Consider the following 25,673-nt stretch of genomic DNA (forward strand, 5'->3'; position numbering starts at 1 on the left):
GCTTGAGTTGTTTTAGCACAATGGTACTTTTTAGCCATGGTGTTCATCATAGCCTTTTAAAGTGGTGCTCCAGGCCATAGAAAACTTGCCATTCTTCTGTCATGCCCAGAAATGGATCTGTCGCTTGACTAGACTGGAGCCATTCCATCACTCAGTGGGAATGGATCTGTGCTGTGTTGGGCTGCTGACATGCTATGTATTGCAATTGGTAGCTATGTTCCCATTGTATGAATGGGTGTTGATGTTGATGCCTGTGTTTTGATCCTAACACTCATGTCATGACACACTTACAGGCATGTGACAGGAATGACTCGCAAATAAGAGAAAAAGGACTTTCAAAACAATTGATACAGCCTTTGATCTGGTTTATTTCTCCAACTTGAGGACCTGTAAGGAAGCAGAGTAGCAGATGATGAGCCCTAAGCTGAAGATTGTTTTGGCTAGCCTGACTGGTGTGATGTGGTCACCTGCATGCACCCGTTTCCTTGATTTGCTGCTTCATCTTCCATCTATTCTTGAGAAATGAGTTGGAATGAAGACGGTTTTCTTCCAGTCATGAGAGAGACTCTGCTTGGTCAGTCCATTGAATGCAATATCCCATCTGCCATGGCATATGTCCAGAAAAGAGCAATTGTACAAGGAAGCAGATAGGCTATACTTTCATAAATTCTGTCTTACCATATAGAGATCAGCAGCTCAGACACTTCCCTAACCAGAGGTTACGTCTTTCATAAATAGTGGTGTGATTTTTCTGCTGTGAATTTTTCCAATTCCTTTTAAAATTTGATGTAAATATTTTGCAGCAATAATGTCCTAAGACGAGGAATTTCCCTGCTGTGATAGTTGAAGAAAGTGAGCAGATTCTGTGTACAATAAAAGGATTAAACAATTTCTTGGAAAATAGTGTGATCCTATAACATTTAGCCCTGAAGAATGGTGTATGCAAATGTGGTTTTGATCACATTTGAATGCATTTTGTGATTGTGGTAATTACTAGTTGCAAAGCTGCAACTTTTTTTAAAAAATGGTTGAGACGAGGATGCGTGGCTCGGATCAGAAGCAAACTTTGCCACCTGAGCTGTGGGAGAAAGGAGATGAGGCTGGGTGAGTGAGGGATAAAGATCCAGAGACAGATGAGAAATGCGGCAAGAACTGTTACCCATTTTTCATTTTTATTCAGACTTGCATTTCTGGTGTTTCAGATCACATATGAAATATTCCATGATAACATTGGGTCAGCAAAAATCCAACCCCCAAATTTCTTTTTAAAGATCCGTAGTATGTTTACTGCTACCTGGTTTTAATTCTTCCATTTCTAAAAGTCATGACAAGGATGAGTCTTGCAATATGTGTGTCAGGTTTTGGACAGGTTTGCAGCATGGTGATAGAGAAATCTAGTCTTATAAAATTTTCTGTAGAACACTCTTTTTTTCTTTTTCCTTCTTTCCTTTTTCCTTTTTTTTGTTTTTTGAAAGGCAAGGGCAGTTTTAAAATAAAAGGTAAAATATCTTGTCATCATTTAAAACTGAAGTCTCATATTTGGGTCACATACAGGCAGGAGAAAGCAATGGGAAATTTAGACAAGCTTCATAACAAAGTTCTGTAGTTATATATTATTGTATAGTATTTGGTTATAAATGGGGTAAGGATGGTCACCGTAAGAGGAAGGAAAAACCTAGGAAAATAGGTAATACTAGGAAAGGTACTGCTGTGCTGAACAACTGCACTTTAGAAATATGATGCAAGAAAGTATTTGTCATGTGACATTTTAAAAGTTGCACAGGGTCCAGAGGGGAAGGTACCACTCCTATTTGGTTCTTAATTCATTACAAGTACGGGACAGATGTTTTCCTTCCAGAAATGCATTGAGAAGTGTCCACCTATCAATTCTTTCACAGCCAGGAGGAGACAGAGAAGCAGCAGCAAATGTGGCACGCGTTCACTTTGCCGCATAAGGTCTGACTGGGCCTTTCTTTGCTATGTCTTCATGTGGTGGGACCCTGCATTGGTCAGAACATTGAGAGGAAAGTGTTTATACCCTTTCCATAAAGTAGGATGACCAAAAGCACGGGAAGAGTCTTTAAAGCAAGGGTGGGTTTTTTGCATACTGTTCCAGTTTGTGCTGTAACTTTTTAGATATGCAGGAAACTCTGAGTACCTGGGTGAGACAGATTTAAATTAAAAGGATTTGAAAAGAAATCTTTTCTCTTCTCCCTATGTCTTCTCAAGGCAATTCTCTCTCTTTCAGAAACTTCAAATAAAGTGTCTTGAACGGCAGCAAAATCTGCACATCCACTTTGTATCTGGTGGCAAGAAGGGCATCTGTCATCTTGGCTTGGCTATTTTTCTCTTACTTCCTTTTTGTCAGGAGTCTCTGTCTCCATTTGCATTGCAGACCCCTCCTTTGCCTCTGCAGTACTGTACTCCAGAAGCTTCTTCAAACTGGAGGTGCTCAGCTTCCCTTATGGAAGATGCAATCTCCCACCCTTTCTAGAGGGCTCTACCTTACAACTCAGCAGCCTGGACAAAGGCAAAAAAGTCTTCCTCTGGTGCCTGGCCACTTCTTTTTTTAATAGGAGATAATATAACTAACATAACAGATTATGAGCAAACCAGTTATGCTGTCTTTCTTCTAAGCTGGTATTGTAAAAAAGACAGAAAAAATTGCTTTGGAGGTGAAGGATTGGTTGTGAGAAGTTTTTCTATGGCTGAATCAAAGGTCAACCTTTTAATTTCTTTTTTTTTTTCTGATCCTTTCTTCACCTGTGTTTTCACTGTTACCTCTATGAGTAGTTGCATCTATGAATGTAGACATATGGGGAGGTCACAGGGAGACCTGAGACATACTTACCCATTTTACAATGTGATTAAGCCTCAGAGAAGCCTGATGAAGCAATATTCCACTCATTTCTCTAGTGAGGTGGCAGTGAAGCACACATTTTTACAGTGAGTGTGGAAATGTGAGCATTCCTAACATAACTTATAACCCTTATAACCTTAAATTTTGCCCAGTGTCCCTGGGATTTATATGCAAAAGTCTCTTACGCATTTTTCAAAATCTCACCCCGAGTGTTTGGTAGAGCTGAAAATCCTGAAGAGGAACCTCTTTATGCCTGAATTCCAACAACTAGTTTCATGCTACCACCTAGACTGCTTTCTAGAAATGACCTTGAAAAATGTGGTGATTCACACTGTGTCTTAGATTATATGTGCAGACTGCTGCAGAGTCGGGCCTACGAGAATAATTGGATTTGGTGTGAGGAGGGGGAGGGAATTTTGTACTCTAATTGACTTTATTTTATAATTTATGATGGGAGTGCCCATTGCCTTGGATATGCATCCTGTCTTATATAAACCTCTTCATGTATTTGTGTGTGAATATATATATATATTTATAGAATTCTAAATATGTAAACCTGCAAGTGTTTTAGGCCTGGACTGTTCAAGCATCACAGTGTTTCATCTTTCTAGTGAAGGTTTAATTTGCTATCGGATGGCACTACTGGATTTTGACCAAAATCTGTGATACCATATCTCAATGCTTGTGTAAAGTATTTTTGATGAATATTCTTCCAGCAACGTTTGTTTTTTTTTCCTGGAAGAGTCACATGAAGGAATAGGAAAATGAGGGAAAAGGCACTATACAGAACCATTCATAATGTTGCACGTCATGAGTGTGTGTAGAGGAGCAATGGACAGTGCAACACAATAATTTTCAGAAAACTTTCTAGAATGGATGGACAAGGATTCTTCATTCTGAGTCTGTGAGGAAAACGGACACTTCGGTAATTTTTTCAGTAAAATATAACTGCTGCTGTAATTTACAAACTAACCTGCCTCCTCAAAGTGTCTTTTTTTAAAGACCGTGTGGTGTCATTCCCTTGAATTTTTGGTCTTATTTTTTCAAATTCTTGTCATCCATAGAAATATAAAGTGCTGGCATTCTTGTTATTGGCCGTTTCTGCTGATTAACTGAGAATTTCACATGACTTTCCCTTTGCATTTGTTATAAATCATGCTAGGCAGCTAATGTCTCTGCATGATTTCTCTTCAATAATTTAATCTAGCATTTCCAGCTGCTGTAAAATTTGTTGCCCTTTTCTGTTCAGTTATGTTTTTTCATGCGGAAGACTTGGGCTTCCTCACAGTTTTAATTCTTATTCAGTATCAATTTATAGGCTGTGTGTAATAAACTGAATGTTTTACCTCATGGCTCATGCTGAGAAACGAATCTTAATGTTAATACAAGTATTGCCTTGACAGAGATAAGACGCAAGGTTAGGCAAGCGTTCAAATAGTGACTTGGATGCAGGTATTTGCTTTTTGTTTCCTTGGCAGAAAACAAAGTTCAGTGGTTCTGTTGATTGATAATCTTGTGTATTCTGCACCTTTTCCCCTTTGGTGTACTAAGCATTAAATGTTAGAAGACGTTATTTGTATCAGAGGAAGTAACTAAAAAGTACTGCAAATCAATTGTGGCAGAATACCTGTAAGTCAAAGAGAATGTTTGAGAGCCCTTCAAAGAATGATGAAAAGGTATTTGGTGTCTTCATAGTTTCTGTAAATGATTGTTACTTCTGTATGTAACAAACAGTTACTGCAGGAAAGAAAGTTGTAATCCTTGACTGGGTCCCTATTCTCCATATAGTTTTCCAGTGCTTTTAATAAAGGCTGCTTTGTTATAGAACTCATGCATCAAATAATCTTTCTGTGGCTCTTAGAACATCCTTTTATATAAAGTATTATTCAACACACTTAATGGCAATGACCTTATGTATTAGAGCAAAAGATTTTGGAATGCTTTCAATGGGTATTCTGTCTAGTAGTGTGGGTATCAGCAATGAATCTTTACAGAACATATGAAAATAATGGATAGCGCAAGTTGTAGGCATCCTGTAGTAATGTAACCAAAAGTTATAGTCCATAAGATTGCAAAAATGTAATGTGGCAACACAAAGGAAGTTAGACGTACCCTCACAGAAAAATAAGGCTTTACACATTTCATTATGAATGGGCTTAACTCTCTCTCAAATTTAGATTTTTAAATAAATGCTGCCCTTTGCATTGGGCAGGTTAGGCATTATAGCACCATCTGTCGGCAGAAGGAAGAAAAATTTTGACTTTCATTTCTAAACGCTTTTTTTTTTGAGGTATTACAAACTCTTCAACAGAGTGCTGAGCATGGAAGAATATCTTTTTTTCCATTGGAAGCTTAACCAGGTTTTTTCTGCTGCAATACGTTGACAAGTCCCAAACTGGAAAATTAAATTTCTCATATTCCTGAGGTGGCAATTTTTAGGATTCATTGTCTCGTGTGAGTCAAAGGATACTGAAATGAGAAGTTCATCTTCCGTTTGAACATTATAACATTTTCCCTGTGGTCTGGGAAGTGTTGGGATAAAGTATTGCCCGATTATGAAAGGAGGAGTGGAAAAATTGTGGTTTCTGTTTCACTATGCTTTAATAAGCAATGGCAGGAGAAGGAATGAAAACTTGCGCTGGAATGCTGAGACATCTTTTTTGTTATATCTCAATTTTAAATCAAAATACATTACAGAAATATGTCCAAGAGCTATCAAAGATATAATATTGTTTTGAAGCAGCTTGAAAGAAAATTCATTTTAGAACTACTCTCTCCTATAGACTTTTCTGATGAAACAAGAAGTGATGTTATCTTCATTACTGTTTTTGGATAATATTTTTGGCAAATTATGAGACAAACTATGTGAAGAATTAAATCTAATAAGGATCAATGTATTATTGGGCTTTTCCAATCATATTGAATATGGTAATGAAATAGATTCATAACCATAGCTATTTCATGTACAAAAAATCTATTCTTGTTTTTCTAATGCTAATGAAGTTTATTACTTTATAATTAGTGCTTACTGTTTAGCAGTATCTTGTCGAGACTCTTCCACATTTTATAATCTATGCTATGTTTCATTTACATACTAAGTGCAATTTGAAAAATAATCCAGGAATGTCATGAAGATATGAGTCTTTTCTGCACAGTGTTTTACAATATTATCTGTATGAGATTTTAACCTTTTATGGCCTTTTTTCTCTCCTTTTACATATTTAACACATCATCTTATTCTTCACTTCCTGTGAATGATACACTTTCCTTTGTTTTAAAAACTTTTAACCCCCTCTTCTAAGTACTGTTACAGCTGATTATTTTCCCTGGAGATTATCAATGAGCTTAATTCATCTACTCTCCATAGCTCTGGAAGTCTTAGCAGAACATGCTCTGGAATTCTTGTTATTTTAGCATTTGTAGACCCTGGAAACCTAAAAAAAACTCTGCTAAAAGGAGCCAAAGACTCAGTTCCTGTAACCACTTACGTTTCATAATTTTGCCCTGCTACTTTAATGGCTGAATTGAAACAGCATAGGCATGAAGAAAATGGGGTAATAGAATAAGGGAGAGCAGCATTGTATGCATCTGCAGTGATCTATCTTCTGCTAGTCTGGGAAAATACATTCCTTTTTGAACTTATCTTTTGCTGTGGCAGTGCATCTTAACATTTTATTATTTTTTGTGTGAAATCCATAATCATAAGGCTGACAGAGTGGTTTGGGTTTTTTTGTTGGTTTGTTTTGTTGGTTTTTTTTTTAATTATTTAGCTCGCTAGCTAGCTAAGTACCACACAAAATCCAGAAAAACAATTAGTGCATGCGTACAAGATTCATCAACATAAATAAAGTAATGTCTAAACAGCGCTTTATTAGGATTGGTTTCTGTTTGTTCTTTTTTCTTTTAATTACAAATTCTAAGTTTCAAACTTGTTACTTCTTTGAAAGAATAACTCTTAAAGTAAAATTATACACAGTAACAAGTGAGTAAAATATAATAATCTGTACTGTGGAATATCTATTCCACAGCAATGACTTCATGACCACTTAGAAGTAACTAATTTGTTAGGGAAAAAAGTACAGAAATATGAATGTCTGGTCTTATATTAATATATGTGCAGGATTTATACAGGTAACTTCCACTTATTGCAGGTAATTCTTCGTGAATACTGACTTGTGATGGGAATTGCTCAAATACTCAGATGAACATCTCTTGCATATTAGGGTATTATAAAGCCACGGGTTCTACCAGTTTTCTGGAATAGGAAACAATTTGGCAGTAAACTTGAATAGCTTGAACTTTGTTTAGAGTATTCAAAATCTAAAATCATTTAGGATGTTACCACAATCCACTTGGAAATTCCATGCCATTTTTATGCATCTACATTAATAATGTTCTTCTTTTGTTTCACAGATGAATAGTTTGCTGAGACTCAAGAGCATTTGTACTGGGTTAGACCAAAAGTCCATCAAACTCAGTATTCTAACAGAGTCAAATAGTACATGCCTAGGGACAAGCGTAAGAACAATGCAATTATATATGGGTGCTTCCTTGGTTCTACCCAGGTGGCAGGGATCACAATTTGGACAAAGATTTGCAGTTCTCTATATGAATTTCACCTATTTTTTTATCTCCCAGTCACTGTATTAGCATTTTTCATGTTTGTTTGTTGTTTTTACTACCTTGAATTACTTAGAGCTATCAGCAAAATTTGACACCTCTTCCACTCTCCAGTCATTTCTAAATACATTTAATAACACAGTGGGATTCAATTGGTGATTTCCCTCCACTTTGAAGACTATTCTTTTTTTAAATGTTTCCTTTGTTTTAATCAATTTTTATCAACATAAGGATGTTACTATATGTCCTACTGCATCCTGCCTTTCTTTAAATATCTTTTTGGCATTCAAACAGTAGACTTTATGAACTGGATCTTTCTTGCCTGTGTCTCCAGTGGCTTGTTGAAAGAAATCTAATGAAACATGACTTCCCTTTACAAAAGCAATGATGACTCTTGCCAATGTGTTTATTCCATTGTTTGCTTTTTGCTTTAAACACGGCTACCAATTTGCCTTTTATAAATTTCAGACTTATTGCCATGTAGTTCCCTGCTATCCTCCAGAGTCAGTTTGGCATATTTCATTCTTCTGGCACTGAGGCAGTTTGAACAAGAACACTGTAGCTAATGGCTCAGCTGTGTTCATCCCCAAGTTCTTCTAGATCACCTGAGTGAATACTGTCTGGTCCTAGCAGTTGGTCACTTGTCAGTTTTCTTTAACTTCTCTGCTAGCAGTTCTCTGTGGTGGTCTTGTGTTCCAAGAGCTCTTTTTATCCTTTGATCTTCTGTTAGCTCTACAGAGATAACTTAATGGGCTTACTGCTCCTGATTTGTTTGAAAAATAATTTATTAGTGCCTTTTATGCCTTTATGCAAGTGTTCCTCAAACTCTTTTGGCCTGCTTCATTCTGTTTTTAAAACTAACATACCATAGTTGACATACTTTTCTGTTTTCCTTCTTTGAACAGACTTCTTGAAGAATGCCATTTTCTTCCAGCCTTCTTTCTCTGCAGTTTAACCATTCCAGCTTTTTTTGGTCTTTTAAAAAGCCTTTTGATGGATGGCATACGTTTCCTTTGAACCCCTAATATTGTATCTTTTTATACAGTTTTTGTGTTGTTTACAAAAACATTTTCCATGTTTTGCTGCATCTCTTTATGCTCGTAATACGAAAACTAAGCTAGCTAGCTAAGAAATTTCTTGCTTCAAATTAGATGTTACCATCAGAAATGTTGTTGTTCTCACCTATTCATGAAAAATATATCAGTAGTGTTTACCTTGTTTATTATTCATGTACCTACTTTTATGGTACCTCATGCCAGGCAGTGATTCTAAAATACTCTTGACTGAAGTAATACGGTGTATGTAGAGTGTAAATTTCTAGCATTAACAGAGCAAATATCCTATTGTGCTTGATTGGAGATTTTCTCCTAAAATTCCTGTCCAAAGATAGCTTGCATTACATATACCTTTTTAACAACAGCGTTAGGAGTTGTTGGGCTTTGAAGAAAAAACACTGGTGACAGTACAAATCTCTCCTATGTGCTTTATTATACGTTAGTTTGATCTAGATGAGAAAACATTATATTAAAACAATTCTGATATTGGTGCTGGCAAGGTCAGAAAAGATCTTCAGGGTCTGAATACCTGAAGGTTTTTTTCTCACTATTCCAACTGGTAGGTTGGACTTAAATGTTCTGCTCAATTGTAAACTTTTTCTAATTTATTTTTACTTGTATTCAGTATGTATTTCTTTGTTATTATGTGATTATTGTCTTTAGGCTTCACTGATCTTTTTTCTTTAGTTTTTCTTATTTTTGCTTTTTTATCTATAATTCATCACATCTCCTCACTTCATTTCCCTAAGCTAAATGAGTTTTATTCGTCTAGGTTTTTTTCTTCTAAGGTGGTGTCTGCATACTCTAGATCATCCTAGTAGATCTACTCTGTGTCTGTTCTTGGAAGATTGATTCCTACTGGAACATGGATGAGGAAGACCAATCACATTGATAAGTCCATTATCAAGCCTATTATCCTATCTCAAACTGTGGATACTTAAGGAAGAGTTTATTAAAAGGGCAAACAGTAGTAACACTTTCCCAGAATACACTCCCACCCTTCTGCAATTTGAAGTTCAGGGATTTCCGATTCTTGCTTGCCAGAAATGATGGCCATGTGCTTAGTACCCCTTCAGGGGTTATTCCTCCATTTGCCCAGAAAAACTTTGAATCCACATAGACTTTTGCTAAGAGTTTCACTGAGTTAATTGCAAATGGTACTGATGTCTTAGTTTCATTCTTGTGTTGTAAAATGCCTTTTCCCTGGTAGCAAGTCAGGTTGGAGGGGAGACACGGATCACAACCAGTACTTCTTAGAACACCTTCTGTTCATTATACTGTTGTAATTAATAGAATAAAGCTGTTACTGTTAATAGCTGATAACCACACACAATGCCATCACTTACATGCTTACAGTTGGGAGGCTGACTCCAAGTGTAATGAAGGGTTTCACTGGCATTCCAATAGCTTCAGAAAATCCTGCGGAAGGTCCTTTGCTTCATGGGGGTATATATAAAATCCTGTATTCCTTGTTTGTGTAGAGTAGCCGTCACTCTCTTGGATGTTGTTTGAGCCGTATAACCTGCTGCTGGTACTAGCGTGTGCTAGTGGTGGTGTACAGATTCAGCAGACCTGTGATATTCTGAATTGATCATATTTTGCAGGTTCAACAAGATTGCCAGTTCCTAGAGTTTACCAGCTCTTGGGAAACTTTCACACACGACCTTCTCAGCATGCACTCTCCATCTCTTTGGCCTCCTTTTTCCTGGTGACTCTCCATCTAATGTTGTAAGAATCTATATAACCTGTTCACGCAAACTCACCTAGAAAGGGTCCTTTGTACCACATGATTTTACAGAATTCTCCTACCCCTCCTGAGTTGTCTTCCCCCCCGCCCCTGAAAAATCCTACTGTTACATAGTTATTTTTTCTATGGCAGTGATTCCAATTCTGAATCTTTCTATAATGCTTCTCAGTTCTATCATATTTTCTGATGGAAGATGCAAAACTGCACCCAGCATTCCAGATGTGGACACACCAGGAATTTATGAATACACAATGTTTTTGGTGGTGTTCTCTTTGCAGTGGTTCCTAACTCTCTACTTGGTTCCTGCGTGCTTGTTGATTATCCTGTACCAAGCTGATGTTTTCATAGAACTATCTGTCATTGATAATACCATCTCATTATGGCAAAAAGGAGTGAAGATAAAGGTGAACTCAGAGTCCATAATTTTATATCTAAAATTAGATTCTTTCCTACATTTCTTTTATCTACACTGAAGTTCCTGTGCTGTGTTATTACCGTGATGACTTGGTCTTCCAAGCTCCCCCTCCAGTTCCTCACAGCTCCTTTGTGATTATACAACTCTGAATAGCTTAGTATCAGCAACAAACTTTGTCACTTCATTATTCACTCATTCTTCAGACTTTTTTTTTACTTGTATGTTGAACAGCCTGAAACAATCACAAACTGACAGGAATTGTACAGTTAATGTTAGTTTGCCCAGAACCTTATCTAGTATTTTCTCTCATCTCCTTCTGGAAGTAGCTTTTCTGATTATTGTCATTTACCCTTCCTTTGGTTGCTTTGTTTTGCTTTTCTTTTGTGATGTTGTTGGTCTAGATAAGTCATTATACCTTCCTAAAATATGACTTTTTAAATCCAAAGTAGTTTGCTCACGAGTGGAGAATTTGTTCTTACTGATGTTTTAAGAGCTTTGATGATATAAAAAGTTAGAGTATACTTCTCGTGTTATTATTTGAAGAGTTAACATTTCCATTGAAGGTGAAAATATAAATGTCAAAACCATTCCAAAAAAATGGCAATTACAGCATGAGATGATAGGCTTGGTTTTTGTATACCTACAGGAACCTGAAACTGCTGTAACGTTCTTTTTTTGTTTCTGCTAAAACAGAATGGTGAATCAAACAGTTTATAACAGCATTAACTTCCAGATAAAATATTTTCAAGCAGTCTTTATAATTCCAGAATTAGTGGAAACATTTATGTCTTTAGATTCTTCCGTCAAGGCACAGGGAAGTGAATTATTGAAAAGATAAAAATAAATTTGTTTGCTTTCTGTCAGAGTTCATATCCACAGCCAACCTTGATAGAAGACCAGAATGATTTAGACAAGTTTGCTTTGGAGATTCATAACATATGCTTGCTGGACAGAATTGAGTTATCTCTGCTCTGGAGAGTAAGTTATTGTAGCAGGAGCTGACAGAGATGAAGATAACTGAGGGAAATTCAATTACCTTTTAGTGTTTTCCTTCTAATAGGATTCTTAATGTGAAAAAGATCCTTAGATGATGCGCCTATGTTGCTTTGTGAGATCTGCTTTGATACCTGCATCCAGAATAAAGTGAACTCTTCTTTTCAGGCCTTCATTAAGGGTGAAATATGCATCTGATTGCTAAATGGTGTTAACTTTTGATCCAACATATTGTCATTTGTAGCCCAGATGTATTTGACAGTCTTTTGGCAGTAGTCTTGAATATTCTTTCAAATGCAGTTTCATTTTCAAAAGTATTGTTTTTATGCGAGAAGCTTGTTTATAACAGGAATTGAAGAAAGAGGTCACAAAACTGTAGAATATTTCCCTATATTCTAGTTCTGTTTCTGCATGTTTGTTTTCTCATTTGACTTTTCCTGGCAAAAGCACCTGAGTTGCAAATACTGCTTATGACTGACCTGAGTTCAGGCTGTTGGGTTAAAGCCTATCCCACTTGACTGTGGCTGGATTTCATGTGAAACCTCTGCAGTTCTGAAGTTACCAGGGTAGGCCGGTGCATACAGGTATTAGGATGTTATTATTTGTGTTACCTGTAAAAATTTCAGTTTTTTTATAATGGCTTATGGTTGAAATGAAAATTTAGAAGTCACTCTATGAAGTCAGCTCGTTCTGCAGCTGTATGTACGAAAATGTACTGTGTACAAGTTTGTGTACCTGCAATATGCTTTCTTTTACTGACCTATTAAACTACCGTCTGTGGCTGAATGTAGTTATGTGTATATCCTCCAAAAGATTTTATTTTTAAAACTCTGACCCTTATCAGCTTTCTAAAGTAAAGTCCACTTTTTATCTGCAGGATTTATCCAAGCACTTGCACACTGATATTTCTATAAAGAAAGGGAGAACAAGTATCTTCATGTTAGGTTTATTTGCAACCCCAAAACAGCTTTGGATGTGCCTAAAAGCCATAGCATACCTGACCTATAGAAGTCTGTGTTGAAAATCTAGTCCATAGTTTGAGTAGTTACTTGTCTTGACCTATGGCTTCTTGATTATGTAAGCTATAGATAAACTTGTCATTAGCTTGTTTGTACTCAAATCGTAGTATGCCTAGTCTCATCTTGTAGTTAATGCAGTTTCCTCGTTTAGACATGACAAAGTTTGATTCATGCAGGTTTATTTTTTGATGTTCATGAAGGTGGCTTATGAAAATCAACTTTGGGGCAACGTGGGACATAAAACATATTAAAACATATGCATTAAGATACTGAGATGTTTAGAAAAGTTCATCAGTAGAGCCTGAGGGCACTTACAGTTAAGTTTTTTCAATGTTTCCTATATTTCTTAGTCACATAGAGTATTTTTCTCTTTTATTTATGGGAATATTATTGAGGTGGAAGTTGTGCAAAATGTTGCATCTAGCGTAATAGTTTATCCTGAATTGGTATTTCTTATTCCAATGAAAGCTTCAGCCTTTCATTGAGAATGCTCTGTTCTGAATACAAAATATAGTTACTGTGCTGAAATAAATACCTCCATGAGTGATGGTTGAAAAGAGACAGTAATTGTTTAAATAAGGATTTTACAATTAAATTGCTAAAATAATCTTTATTTTGTAGTAGATGGGGCTTGAAGTCTGTCTGGGATCCAGGGAGGGACATGGTGGAAAACTGTAAAGCCACACCCAGCGAAGGGTGACATTCCTGTTAATCTTTTATAAAGGTAGCCTTTTATTTCTGAGTAGACCTATACAGCTTTCCAGGAAAGGGAACAAGACTGCACTAATCAGAATTCTTAAGAGAAACTGAAAGGTCCTTTTGCACTGCAAAGCAGTGAGATAGAAGTGGCAGTCCAGCTTTTCATCTTAACTTTCCTATATTAGCTTTTAAGTCGGAATCGCTATAATAGATTCTTTGAATTTTTTTCTTCCTGCTTCATCTGATCCTTTTATTAGAAATATTTGTAGAATGAGTCCACCTACTGATTTTTTTTCTTTGACCTAAATAGGAGAAAACTGAGCCAATCCCTTTGAGATGGTCTTAGGTCATGGAAAGGAAGATCTATCGGGCAGTTATGTTGCTCTTTGGATGATCACTGTGTCGGGGAAGGTGCCAAGTGAGTTGGAGACCTCTGGATTTCACTGTTTATCTGAAGTCTTGCTGGAAGTGGCATAGTCAATCCTTAAAAAGTCTTACCATTCAGAAAACCAAATTGTCCTCGCTGTTCTGTTTCACACAAGGAAGAAGATACGTTTCCTGGTACTTTCCTCACCACTCCTCTTCTCCCTCCCACCTTTTTCTTGCTCACATTTCTAGGTCCCTGTTGTTAATTCACTTTTTGGAAAATGCATCTTCAAAGATTTCTGGCCATCTTAAAAGATTTAGATATCTCTTGGAAGTAGGGCTTGTAAGGCGATGATAGTGACTATAATGATGAGCAGTGCAAGTGCTTTGGTCATTGTTACACTTTTTTTTCTTTGTGCCCTGGTGCCAAGATACTGGTTTTTTGTCAAAAATTTGTTGGAAGAAATTCTGGGTCTAAGTAGTAATGCCAAGGTTATGGCATAATGGGTTTTGAGATGTTTGTGCTTCTTCCATCCTTCTCCCTGCCTGTTCTTGCGGAAACTTTGGGGATTTAAATCTCATCAAACTACCCTGAATTGTATGTTGCCCTTAGACCAATTTGAGATTCCATCTTTCGTGACTGATGCCAATTCTTGCCTCAGAAATATTTAAGGGAGGTGACAGACAAAGCAAGCAAAATGCTCAGTTATTGGATGGGTTTATATTATAGAGAACATATGGCAATTGTGAAACAAATTTTGTTGTAACGGGACCAGAGACTTACAATGCACTGTCAGGGTGCCACGAGGGCCGGCAGTGCCCTGGCAGGGGCTAAGCTGGGCACCCACTGCAGTACCACAGCCTCCTGGGCAGGACCTCACCAAGCATCTCCAACCTGTCACCCACCATGAGAAGAGCAGGGCAGCCCTGGGGGAGGGTGGCCAGGGCCAGCACAGACTCCCCACAATAGGGCAGGGCCAGGGGGCCAGGGCCAGCCTGAGGCTGGGAAGCTTGCTTGCCCCATGGCTGGGGACCTGGGAAGGATCAAGGAGGCCACAGCAAAATGGTGGGCATCGCTAGGATGGGGGGTTGGTCCTGGCCTCTGGCCAGGCTGTGGGGCAGCCTCTCTCCACTACCACCAGCAGGACAGGGTCATCATCAGATGCGCTGAGTTTGTGCTGGCCCTTGGCCCTGGGAAGACCTTATGGCACCTACAGACACCTCTAAATTATCCTACCATTAGTCCTGAATGTGTTAAACATTTACAGAAGAAAAAGTCAGATGTTCTGACTTCTGAAATATTGTTGCTTATTTTTTCCTACACCGCCTGTTAGAAACCCCAAATATCTAATTTCTAAGTAGTTGTTGATAGCCTTGAAGCCATCATCACCCGTCTTGGCATTGGACCAACACTGTTTTGTATGGCAGTTTCATATGGTCGGCAGCAGAGGAGGGAGGAATGTTTCTCAGGTTATTTTTGAATGGCAGTTGTTTGAAGCTACTCAGAAATTTGGAATATTAGAAGCAAACAGGGGTAGATTATTGGCTAGAGTGTAACTGAAGCTGTTAAAGTGTATGAGAAATGTTGTTACATGGCGCTTTGGTATGTCCAATAACTGTCACTTACATGTGTTTTATATAATGTTTTATACCATTTCAGTAGTTTGTTTCATTTTTGTGCATGCTTGGTGGAAGCTGGTGATTTTGATTAGTTGCCTGTACTTTCTTTCAATACCTATAATGTTAATGAGTGAACTGTAATTCACATCAAATCCCAGATTCTTGTTTTAAAATTCCACAGAATTTGTGTTGCTTTTTTATCCTGTGCTCTAAACTTAAGAAGCTCCAAGTATTCAGTTTGTTATTTTACACTGAATTAAAGTCAATTAGTGAAATCTAGTTAAGCAGGATTTGTGCAGTTGTACTGTATAATCTGTTTCATGCCATTACACCAATGTCCGTGAGTTCAGCTGTTTGTAACAAATGCCGATAACTGTTATCGAGGGGTAGTATGAAAACACCCTCATACCATTTAAAAAAAACCAACAAAAACAACCGGACAGAAAAACCTTGCACGATGAACTGGAACAAAGCCAAAAATAAAACGCAACAAGAACATCAGAGCCTTGGAATAGGAGGTTTCACAAGTTCTGGTATTTAATTTTGAAATGAGAAATAAACAGAAAACTAATGAAATGGATCTTATACATTCTTCTTATGTAATTTTTTTTTTTTTTAAATTTTGACAACATAAAAGGTGATTCTGGTAGAAACTGCTTGGTGCTACATAGTACTTCATTTCTCTGAAGGTAGCATCTGTGGTAGTTGCAATACTGACTCTTGCGTCATTGCAGTCTTTTCATTTAAACCAAGTGAGCAAGAAAATATAAATTTTAAAGTAATTGTTACGGAGTATTTTTAGTCCTTGTTCCATATTGCTCAGTATAAGGATCTAGAGTTGCATGAATGAGTGTTTTTAACTTAGACTGCTGTAAATTAAAGCAGAGACTGTTGTCTTCTCACACGTTGAATAGTCAGAATATTTCAAATGCTGTCATTATATGGCTAATAAAATCACACAGTTTTAAAAAGAAATTAAATTATCCTCCCCCAACAATTTTTAGAGCCAAATGTTGACCTTTCAAGGGTGGTAGAACTTTTTCTGAATAACAAATGTTAATTAAAACCCAAACCTATTCATACCTATCTCATGCTGTTCTGAAATTCCAAAACTGTGTTACATAAATGCATGAGAACCAATCGCAAAGGAAAAAGCCTCATATGCTAGTTGGAACGAAATACAAAACAGAGACTACTGAAAAAAAGAGAGGGGAAAAAATAAAGTTAAAATAATTTGCTTTTCACAGTTTGATGCTATAGGAATTCTGACAGGAGGCTTTAAGTTAAGGCAGAGGTTAAGCTAAAGCTGGGATTGTGACTGCTTAACATGTTTCCAACGTAAGTGGCTAGGAATGATTTTTAAAGAATAACTGCTATAAGAGGCCATATTTTAATAATCCTTCACATTTGCTTCTATATTTTTTTCTTTTTAATCTTTGCCATTTCATCATCGTCTTTATCAAAATATCCTGCTTTTAAAATACTTGGTCCTCCAAAGAATATAAGCCTCTCAAGAGTCTTAGTTTACCATAAGGTGAAGAGCAAGTTTGGAGTGTAAGTTAGAAACTTGTGAATCAGCATGTTATTTTTGAATAGACTTTTGAATAAAATCCCATGTAATACTTTTTTTTCATAGATTCTCTGATAGTGATTTGAAATTCCTCTGACAAAAAAAGAAGCCCTTAATACTCTTCATTAATAATGAATTAAAATGTTTCTGCAGATACAGATGAAGGTGCAATGACTTAAGGGCAGAAACAAAAGTTTTTTTTCTGTGTGGGGGAAGGAAATGCTTTGCCAGCAAACAGGTTTGTCCTATTTAGCAGTGTTGCTCAAGGATACGTGCCAGTCAAGGTGATCATTCTCCATTGTGAGAGGCTGAAAAGGTCCTGAACTGTCAGAGATCAGGTCCACTAAATTAGCTCTTGGAGCAAGCATGATAGAAGCTGGTGAAGGACAGATGGGTTACCTTTTGGGTCGTGAGTTCATGTCTGAATGTTTCATAGCTGAGGTTTTGCAAAAGGTTTGCCAAATATGGCACAGGACACTTTTAAAGCTCCTTCTGTTGCTGGTGCAGAATGATAGGTGATTTGTTCCTACATCTACCTTAATTAACAGTATGTATCTCTGTGTATATATTGATTTTATTGTATGCTGATGGTATTTTTTCCTTTGTTTGTTCTTAACATCTAGTGAGTACTAGACTACTCTACAGAGTAGAATACTTCCAAAACATGCCTTTGATTCTATTATCGTAGTACAGAACAAAGTTATAGAAAAGCAAACTACTTTTTTTTTTTTTTTTTTTTGTCTGAAACCAACTTCGTATCCAAAGTACTGAAGCTTATTAGAGATGTGCTTGACATTGGCCTGCAACCAATCATGGCAAGATAGGAAACTATTATGCCTAAATGTCTTGTTATCTCAAATTAATGTGATTTCTCTGTTCTTTGTTCATGAGTTGGTATATTTTGATACATTCTGAAGCTCCTGGATTAAAATCAGATTTGTGTTCTCCAACCAAGACACTAAATAGGGAAAGCTGAAAAGTTCTTGAGGGGAACTATGTAGAAAATAGAAATAGAAACACACACCCCAGACTGCAGGGATATCTCAAGGGGCTAATCTTTCTGTCTTTTGGAAATCGAATTTTACATAATCTTGGAAACTGTTTATGTAGAGATTTTGGCTGGAAATGAATTTGCTTTGCATGTGTTTTGCAAATTTATAAGGAGATTTAGTGAGTGAGACGTAGCAGGAATATCAAACAATAACAAAATCAGCAGAGGTATGTTGATTATTTTTGCATTGTATTCTACATATATAATATGAATGTGAGTTCTAATATGATAATAAAAATGAGTCCTATACAGGAATACACATTCCTGTAAGGTAGGTGTTGAGACAATTAACACAAGTCATGTGTTAAATACTAATATACCTAAGTATTTATAGCCTTGTCTTTGATAGCTATAGAAATTAAAGAATTTTAACTCATGCAAATGCCTTTCACTTTGTTACAGCCAGAGGCTGAAGCCACATTTATAGATTAAAATGGTACAAGGTATTTTCTAAGAAGGTTCCAAATTAACTTTTGGTTTATCTGCTTATCATCTGAATCATTCTGGCTAAATTTTTCCATTCTTTGTGGTCTTGGAGGTTGAATTACTTTAAGGTTTAGATTTGTTTTTTTTTCTTGTTTTGGAAAAGAAGGTTGGCAAAATGTTTCCAAATTAAAACATTAAAAAATATTACTTCTTTTTATTTCATTGAGAATATCCATTTTTTCCATGTTTTGAGGTATTATTGTTTCCCCACTGTCAGAAATGTACCTTTTGCTGCTATTACGAAAAATGATTCAGAATTCATCTGACGCAAAGCTTGTGAAAAATTGCTGTTTATGTAGTACCTTTAAGGGCTTCTTAATTAGTAAGTTGCATTGTTCAAAAATACTTAATAGCGTGTGTTACCTGCTCTTAGAGACTTCATTTAAGGCTTATCTGTGCCATCTGAACTGCATGTTACTCTCAATCTGTTCAAGCGTCACTCCTGTGCCAAGTCTTGGTGCTGTAAGTTGAAAGAACTATGCTGGCAGTAGGGTGTCTGGAAATCTAAATCCTAGGGAAGTAATTATTTGGCTGCTGGGGCCAAAGCTGCTGGACTACTTTCTACCTACCTTACAGGTAACAGAGGTCCTTACTGTGCCTCAGTGGAACAAGACAGTTGGAGAGGTGGTGGTCACGGTTAGTGAATGAGGACGTTTCAGAGCTTTAGTTTGTTGGGGTTTATTGGAAATGTGCCATCTGGTCATACAAAGATTTTCACAAGATCTTGAAGACTGGATCAAAAGCCACAGCAAGAGTTATCTGGCAAATGTTTCCTGAGCTGACAGTGCCACATTGTAGTGGATAACTATTTCCCCTACTTCCACTTAGTGTTCATACTGTACCGAGGGGAAGAAGTGTCCTGATGCTATTGCTAGAGTAAGGTACTAACAGCAAGAACAAAAGGTGAAGTTTGGGTGGGTAATAGGAGAAAGAGCCTGCAGATAAAAAAGAAGAACGGAAAGGAAAGCTGGGGAGCAGTGAAAGTAGAATTGGGACAGTTTCCTAGGCCAGTCTTCACTGCACCTTTGGAGAATGGAACTAAATATTGTATTTCTCTTCTGGCAGTAACAAGTTGCTTACACATCTTTAACTACTAGTTACAGGTAAGGTAACAATCAAATACCACTTTGCTTTAGTTGAAGTGATAGAAATCTTTGTAATTGGCCCACTTTGAGACCGATATATAAGTTTTCACGTGATTAAAAGGTATTTTCCCCCCTTTTTAAAAATTAAGTTGCATAGAAATGACAACATGAAAAGATTCCAAACCCAAGATTCCAACAGTTATGAAAAATCAGAGCAGTGCAACCTTAATTTGGCCCTCACTAAGCATGTGTGGTGAATCCTTAGATTATGTAAGTATATCTCATTTGCTGAACAGAGTGGATGTTCCTTATAAAATAAGTGAGTTTGTCAATTCCAGACGTTGTTCATGGATCTCATTCATTTGTTGCATTGGACTAGAAGTTCTTTAGTGAATACAGTACTAATCTCTGTCATGGTGTTGAAGCGGTTGAATATCACAAGGTTGACGCAGTGTAGTTGGGAAATGGCTTAAAAGATCATCACTGGCTCCTTCTTTGCTTAATATCTAATCTGAGAGCACAGAGCCACCTATGTAGAAGTGCTGAGCTTTACTGTTTCTAGAGCATAGGAGAATTGTACTTTGATTATTTCTAGCTTGACAAATGCCTTGCACTTGGAAGATGTGGACCCAGAGGATCTCAAATGTAATGCCCAAGCGTAATGTTTTTAGGATCTTAGCCTGTTTTAAAACAAGAACAGTATGAAGGGACTGCAGACATAAACTGGATTTGCAAAAGAGAGAGAGGGGGAAGTGTCTATCTTAGTGCATACTTTGAATGCAAAGCATTTGGGCATATGTACAGTAAGAACTGGCTTCTTGGGTTCAAAAAGAACATTTGTATTTGCATATTGTTGATGCCAACAGTTAGCAGTGATGCTTAGAGAGTTAGAATATTGGAATAATGTAGGGCACGTATAGCAAATCCCAGTTTCTAGCAAGGAGTCAGAGCTCTTACTTGTTTCTGTAAAGCTTTGTCTTTGATTGTGATCCAAGGGTGCTACTGTAACACAAATCATATCAATTAGATAAGCATCAAAGAAAAAGGTAAAAAAAAAATGCCTATGGTACTAATGGATACTGCAGAGTAAATCTGATGTTATTTGTCTCTACTCTTTACTATTTATTTATTGTTAGTTGTTTCTGTATCCACTTGAACTCCTGTTAGTTTGTCTCATTTACCTACTCTACTAAATTGGGTTCATTTGAAAGACGCAGTCTCAGTAAAAGTGCTGTTGCCTAGTGTTTAGTTGGGTTTACTAAAACTTAATACTGTGAGACTTAAAGGTAAAAAAATAAAGCTGTTGACTCAGCACAGATTAAAACCAGATGTCTCTTGAGATCTTGCATTTCTCTCTAATCACTAACCCAAATTGACTGTGGTAGGTTTTTTTCCTGGTCATGACCATAGTTTTACCAGTCTGTGTTTGGTGTGATATAAGTCAACTGCGGGTTTCCCCCCCCCTTGTGATTTTAAATGCATGGAGTTTTTTTTCCCAGGAATGTCTGGCTACAAAACCACTTTTTTTTCTTTTTTTTTTCTTTTTTTTCCTCCCCACCCCCTGCTCCACATTTGTATTACAAACAGTTGATTTAGATGCAGATTCTTTTTAATCTTCAAATCAGATAAAAGGCTGGAAAAGTGGATAAATGAGGTTTGGAAAACTATAGGTTGCAGAGATGTGAAGCTGTTGCATTGTGTTCAGTCCATTAAAACAAGAAGAAATAGAAGAGATATTTTGATAAGTGTTCTGCTGGTGTTAACCTTGATGGCTATTATCGGGGGGATGATGCTATATCTATTTCATTGGCTTAAGCTTTTTTCATGCTGAGAGAAATCAATACTTTGAGTCGTTGGATGACAGAGGCATCACTTCAGAATTGACGGTGGCTGTCAGACGTTGTCATTGGTTGACTTTTGTTCGCTGTTGAGGTTTTAAGCTTTCATTTTTCTAAGTCTTATTCAGGAGTCTTTGTAAGATTTCCCTGGGTAGCATTTTTAGTCCAGACTTTAAACCTCAGGTCGGAGGTCAAGTGCAAAGATCTGTGAAAGCAGAGGATTGAGGAGTTCCTTCATTTACTAAAATATCCTTATTTGTAGGGAATTTGCATTAGTGGCAAGACTACGCATTATCTTATGGATGACTTTTCCTCTTAAATGACACCCTTTGAGACAGGTTGTTCACAAAGAAAGTAGCTTTTAGCCAAATTAGACAAAGGAACTGGCATATGTAAAAGTGTTCAGTGATCTCTGAGTTGAAGAATAAAAGTAAAAAGGTGCAATATTGCTTTTAAAAACCCTACACTATTAAACTTTTTCATAGTTTGTAGAAATCATTACATTGTAATTTTGGGACTGCAAAGGTGCACATGCAGATGGTACTGTGCAGAGGAAATCTTTTACTTGACATTTTTATAAAGATCAAAGATAAAATAGTTCTGAAAACACTAGATTAATCCTCCTCTTCACTGAAATATAGACAGGCAGAACAGACTAATTCACCTTGTCAGTATTTTGCAATAGCATTTCTGGAATCTTTCCTGCATACAGAATGTATTGTATTTTCATATCTGTAACTTGCCTTTTGGATGACCTTGTGTTCCTTTAGAATTACTGTTCCTTAAAAATAAATCTTCAGATAACCTACATGTTCAAATAGCCTGCAGTTTTGTCCAAGCAGGGAACAGGAGAGAGGAAAAAACCCTGTTCCGCTCTGCAATAATGGCAAAGAGAAGGTTTCTGTTCCATCCTGGATGAAGGGGTAGAGAACAAGGGTCTTTGCTCTGCTCTGTGCTGTGTCAAAGGATTCTGCTTAACACACTTTCCCTTTGTAAAAATTTTTAACAGCCACTGAATTTAAGACTTTTTGTAGATAACCTGTGGTGTGTATATATGAAAATACATTTTTCTCCTTTCAACATTTTTTGTTTCGTCATGAGTGTGACTGCAGTACTTTTGTGATTATACTTTCATTACACACTTGCCTAAACAGATAACAAAAATTATGTAGGCCAAAGAACTAATGGAAGGAAGGTTTACCAAATTTGTTTGCATGCAACTGTATATCTAATTGTAAAACCATATTCAAGCATGATAGAATGCATATTGCAACAGCAAGAGATCAAACAATAAAGAAGAAATAAAACTATAAAAATACGTTTTTGAGTTTGTGCACAAACAGAAATCAAGCTGAATTTTTATTTTACATAAATTGAATGATCAGAATTTAGTGTGAAGTATTAACATGTACCACTCTATATCCTGGTATTGCATCTCTGGAAGTAGTGAATCAGGTGAACCTGAAGGCATCTGGAAAATGAAAAAATACAGTAGAGAAACGGAGACTTTTTGGTGCTTTCCAAACAGTCTAGTGATGACTGGCTACTTTGGGATGGGTCTCTTTCCATTTCTTCTGGTGGAGCCAGTCATCTTTCACTCCTGTATTAAAAATTATTTGAGAGAGGGATGGGGAGAAATAGCTTCTTTTTTGCTGAATATTTGGCATATATTGTGGGTAGGAACCGCTGAACAATTGACAAGTCACCTGTATGATCAGAGAGAAGTTTATTCTTGCAAAACTTTCGTAATGTTAGTAACTATACATGTGCGTGCCAGATATTTGGCAGAACTGTGGCTTCTTTCTGTTCATGTTTGTAAAATATATATACATTGTAAAGAGTGTGCTATGGTTAAGAGTCCCTCCTGGAGTGATGTTATAATTTTATGGGATTGCTGCATGTGGGAGTCTCTCAGTTTTGGTGGGTAATTGCAAATTTCTATTCATATTAAATGCTGAATTTGCTGAAAAGTGGAGTCCTATACACTTCTGTTTTGTAACAGGCTGATTCTGTTTTCATGGAAGTTTTCAGGACAATGAAATACCATTTTTTCCCTCATTTGAATGTCACAGCTACACTTTGAAAATCTTTGTTGGTATTTAATGAAGGATGTGTTCAAAATTACATCATAAAGAGACTTTTTTTTAAAGAGGTACAAGTTCATTATATCTTTTACAAAACATTCTATCCATTTTATCATGTTTTAAGGTCAAATGTGACTTTAATGTTCCATAAAGAGACAGAGATTGATAATGGGGAAAGAATAACCCTCTAATGTGATTTATATCTATGGATTTTATGTCAGATATGAAAAGTTGCTGTTCAAATTGTAAAGGAGGATCCATTAAAGAGCACTTTAAAACATTTTACTACTTAGCTTACCTTATACACTTGTTTTTAGAAGTCTGCCCTTTCAGGCAACTTAAAAATAACAGCTTATGAAACATTTACAAAGTGCTGAAAAGAACTCAGAATCATCATGGGTGCAAAATAGATTAATGTATTGGAAAAGACAGCTGTATTTAAAAAGAGCTAGAAAAATCTTGTTTAGTGTTGGTTATAATTTAGCCATCATATTTTTGTGAAGAGGGGTGGCAAAGTGCTTCATGTAGGAGTACAAAAGCCAATTTTTGATGTCCCATTGACTTGGAAAGTCACCTGCTCGTTCTTCACTCCTGGATGTCTGTTCATCAGGTGAGCATTGCTCTAAGGTGTGGGAAAAATTATGAAGAAATTTATAAATATATTAAAATTGTTAAAATAGCTTTTTAAAATTTATTCATCTGTTAGTACATTTTTGTTATCTAATGTCTATGAAAATCTACGCAACCCCAAATTGTACTTGTTTTTTTCACATTCTTCCTATCTTTCTCTCACTTTATGACATATATATTGTATATACACATATATAAATAACATTCATAGCCTGCCTATTTTTTTATTTGCAGCAGTTTTCTAGTGCTTGTATGTATAGATTTATATAAAAAAGCATTGCTACTCTTAAACGTAAAAAGCATTATGATATTGTGCTGTTATCTAAGCTTGAAGAAATAATTGTACTAGTGTCTGCATCAGCTGTGCTTCACAAAGAAAAAGCAATTTTTTTTGTTGTTAGGCAGACATTTGTGTCCATTCTACTAACTAGATCATAGAATAATCCAATCATTGACAAAGGCTGAAATGCTTTGTCTGGCATATGCGATCTGTGGAATTGCCAGATGAAAACTGAAATTGGAAACGGGGAGTGCTAACATGGGGAAGAGCCTTTATTGTTTCTACCAATATTTGAATTTGTTGTGGGTCTTCATGTACAGTGGTTTGATGAGGGGGTGATCTAAATTTGGTGCCCATTTTTTGAGTTCTGTATTAACAGACAAATTTTCAGAAGATCAACAAAAAACAAAATGATAAGAAAATATTGTAACAAAGAATCTTTCGTAGTTTTGAGTTCTGTTTGTAGGTGTGACTTTCAGTTCTTACTTGCTAGTATTTGGTTTTGAGTACCTCTGCAAACAGAAGATGTTTATACAACAGGTGTAGTACAGCTAGGAAAATGATTAACTTTCCCATGCTGGCCTGCAAATGTGCTCAACTTCAAGAAGCCATCTGGTAAAGATCGATTCAGTCTTCAAATGCATTTTGTCTTCTGTTTATCTGAAGATATGTAGATTATTCTCCTTAGTTTTTATAGTTATATATTTATACAAAGAACAGCAAATGGTTGTCTACCCAAATCTAATGGAGAGTCACGGGAGCGGAGTGGTCAGCTAGCTGGCATTCATTATTCTGAAACTTGCCTCTTTGTTTTTATAACGCTATTCATTTACTTTGTTATAAAATAAAAGTGGTTGTGCCTATACATTTTATTATGCAATCAGGCCGTTAACGGTTGGCATTTGCTAAATCTTGAGTGTGTATGCTATGTGGTTACAGAATTCATGACAAACCAAGATCCTCTGCTTGGCTCTCTGGACAGATTTACTATGGGCAGCTGCACAATGCCTCAATTCTCAAGGCTGTAAAATGGGGTTAATTCTTATTTCTCAAGGGTTTTGTATAAGTAATTAATTATGAAGTGCTTCAAAGTTCCTTTGCATGGTATAATTAAAATGCAAAGTAACAAAGTCTTTATTTTCTTCCTAGTCACTGTGTGCCCAGTATTCTGCAGACAAACGGGAAGAAGAAAAAATGTGTCATCATTTGATAATGGCAGCTAAGTACCGAGACCAAGTGACTGCAACTCAACTAA

At 36.5% G+C, this 25,673-nt stretch overlaps 1 protein-coding gene across 3 annotated transcripts in view; it reads left to right on the forward strand.

The window, feature by feature from the left end:
• Positions 1-25,673, forward strand: part of LRBA (LPS responsive beige-like anchor protein) — a 416,017-nt gene that overhangs the window by 148,287 nt on the left and 242,057 nt on the right. For all 3 annotated transcript variants that reach the window (XM_076337080.1, XM_076337082.1, XM_076337081.1), the window contains exon 36: positions 25,568-25,673. This exon is cut by the window's right edge and continues 61 nt beyond it. In XM_076337080.1, coding sequence (XP_076193195.1) covers positions 25,568-25,673 — 106 coding nt within the window. The remainder of the gene's footprint in view (positions 1-25,567) is intronic.

Source organism: Aptenodytes patagonicus, chromosome 4 (assembly GCF_965638725.1).
Source record: "Aptenodytes patagonicus chromosome 4, bAptPat1.pri.cur, whole genome shotgun sequence".
Classification (NCBI taxonomy): domain Eukaryota; kingdom Metazoa; phylum Chordata; class Aves; order Sphenisciformes; family Spheniscidae; genus Aptenodytes; species Aptenodytes patagonicus.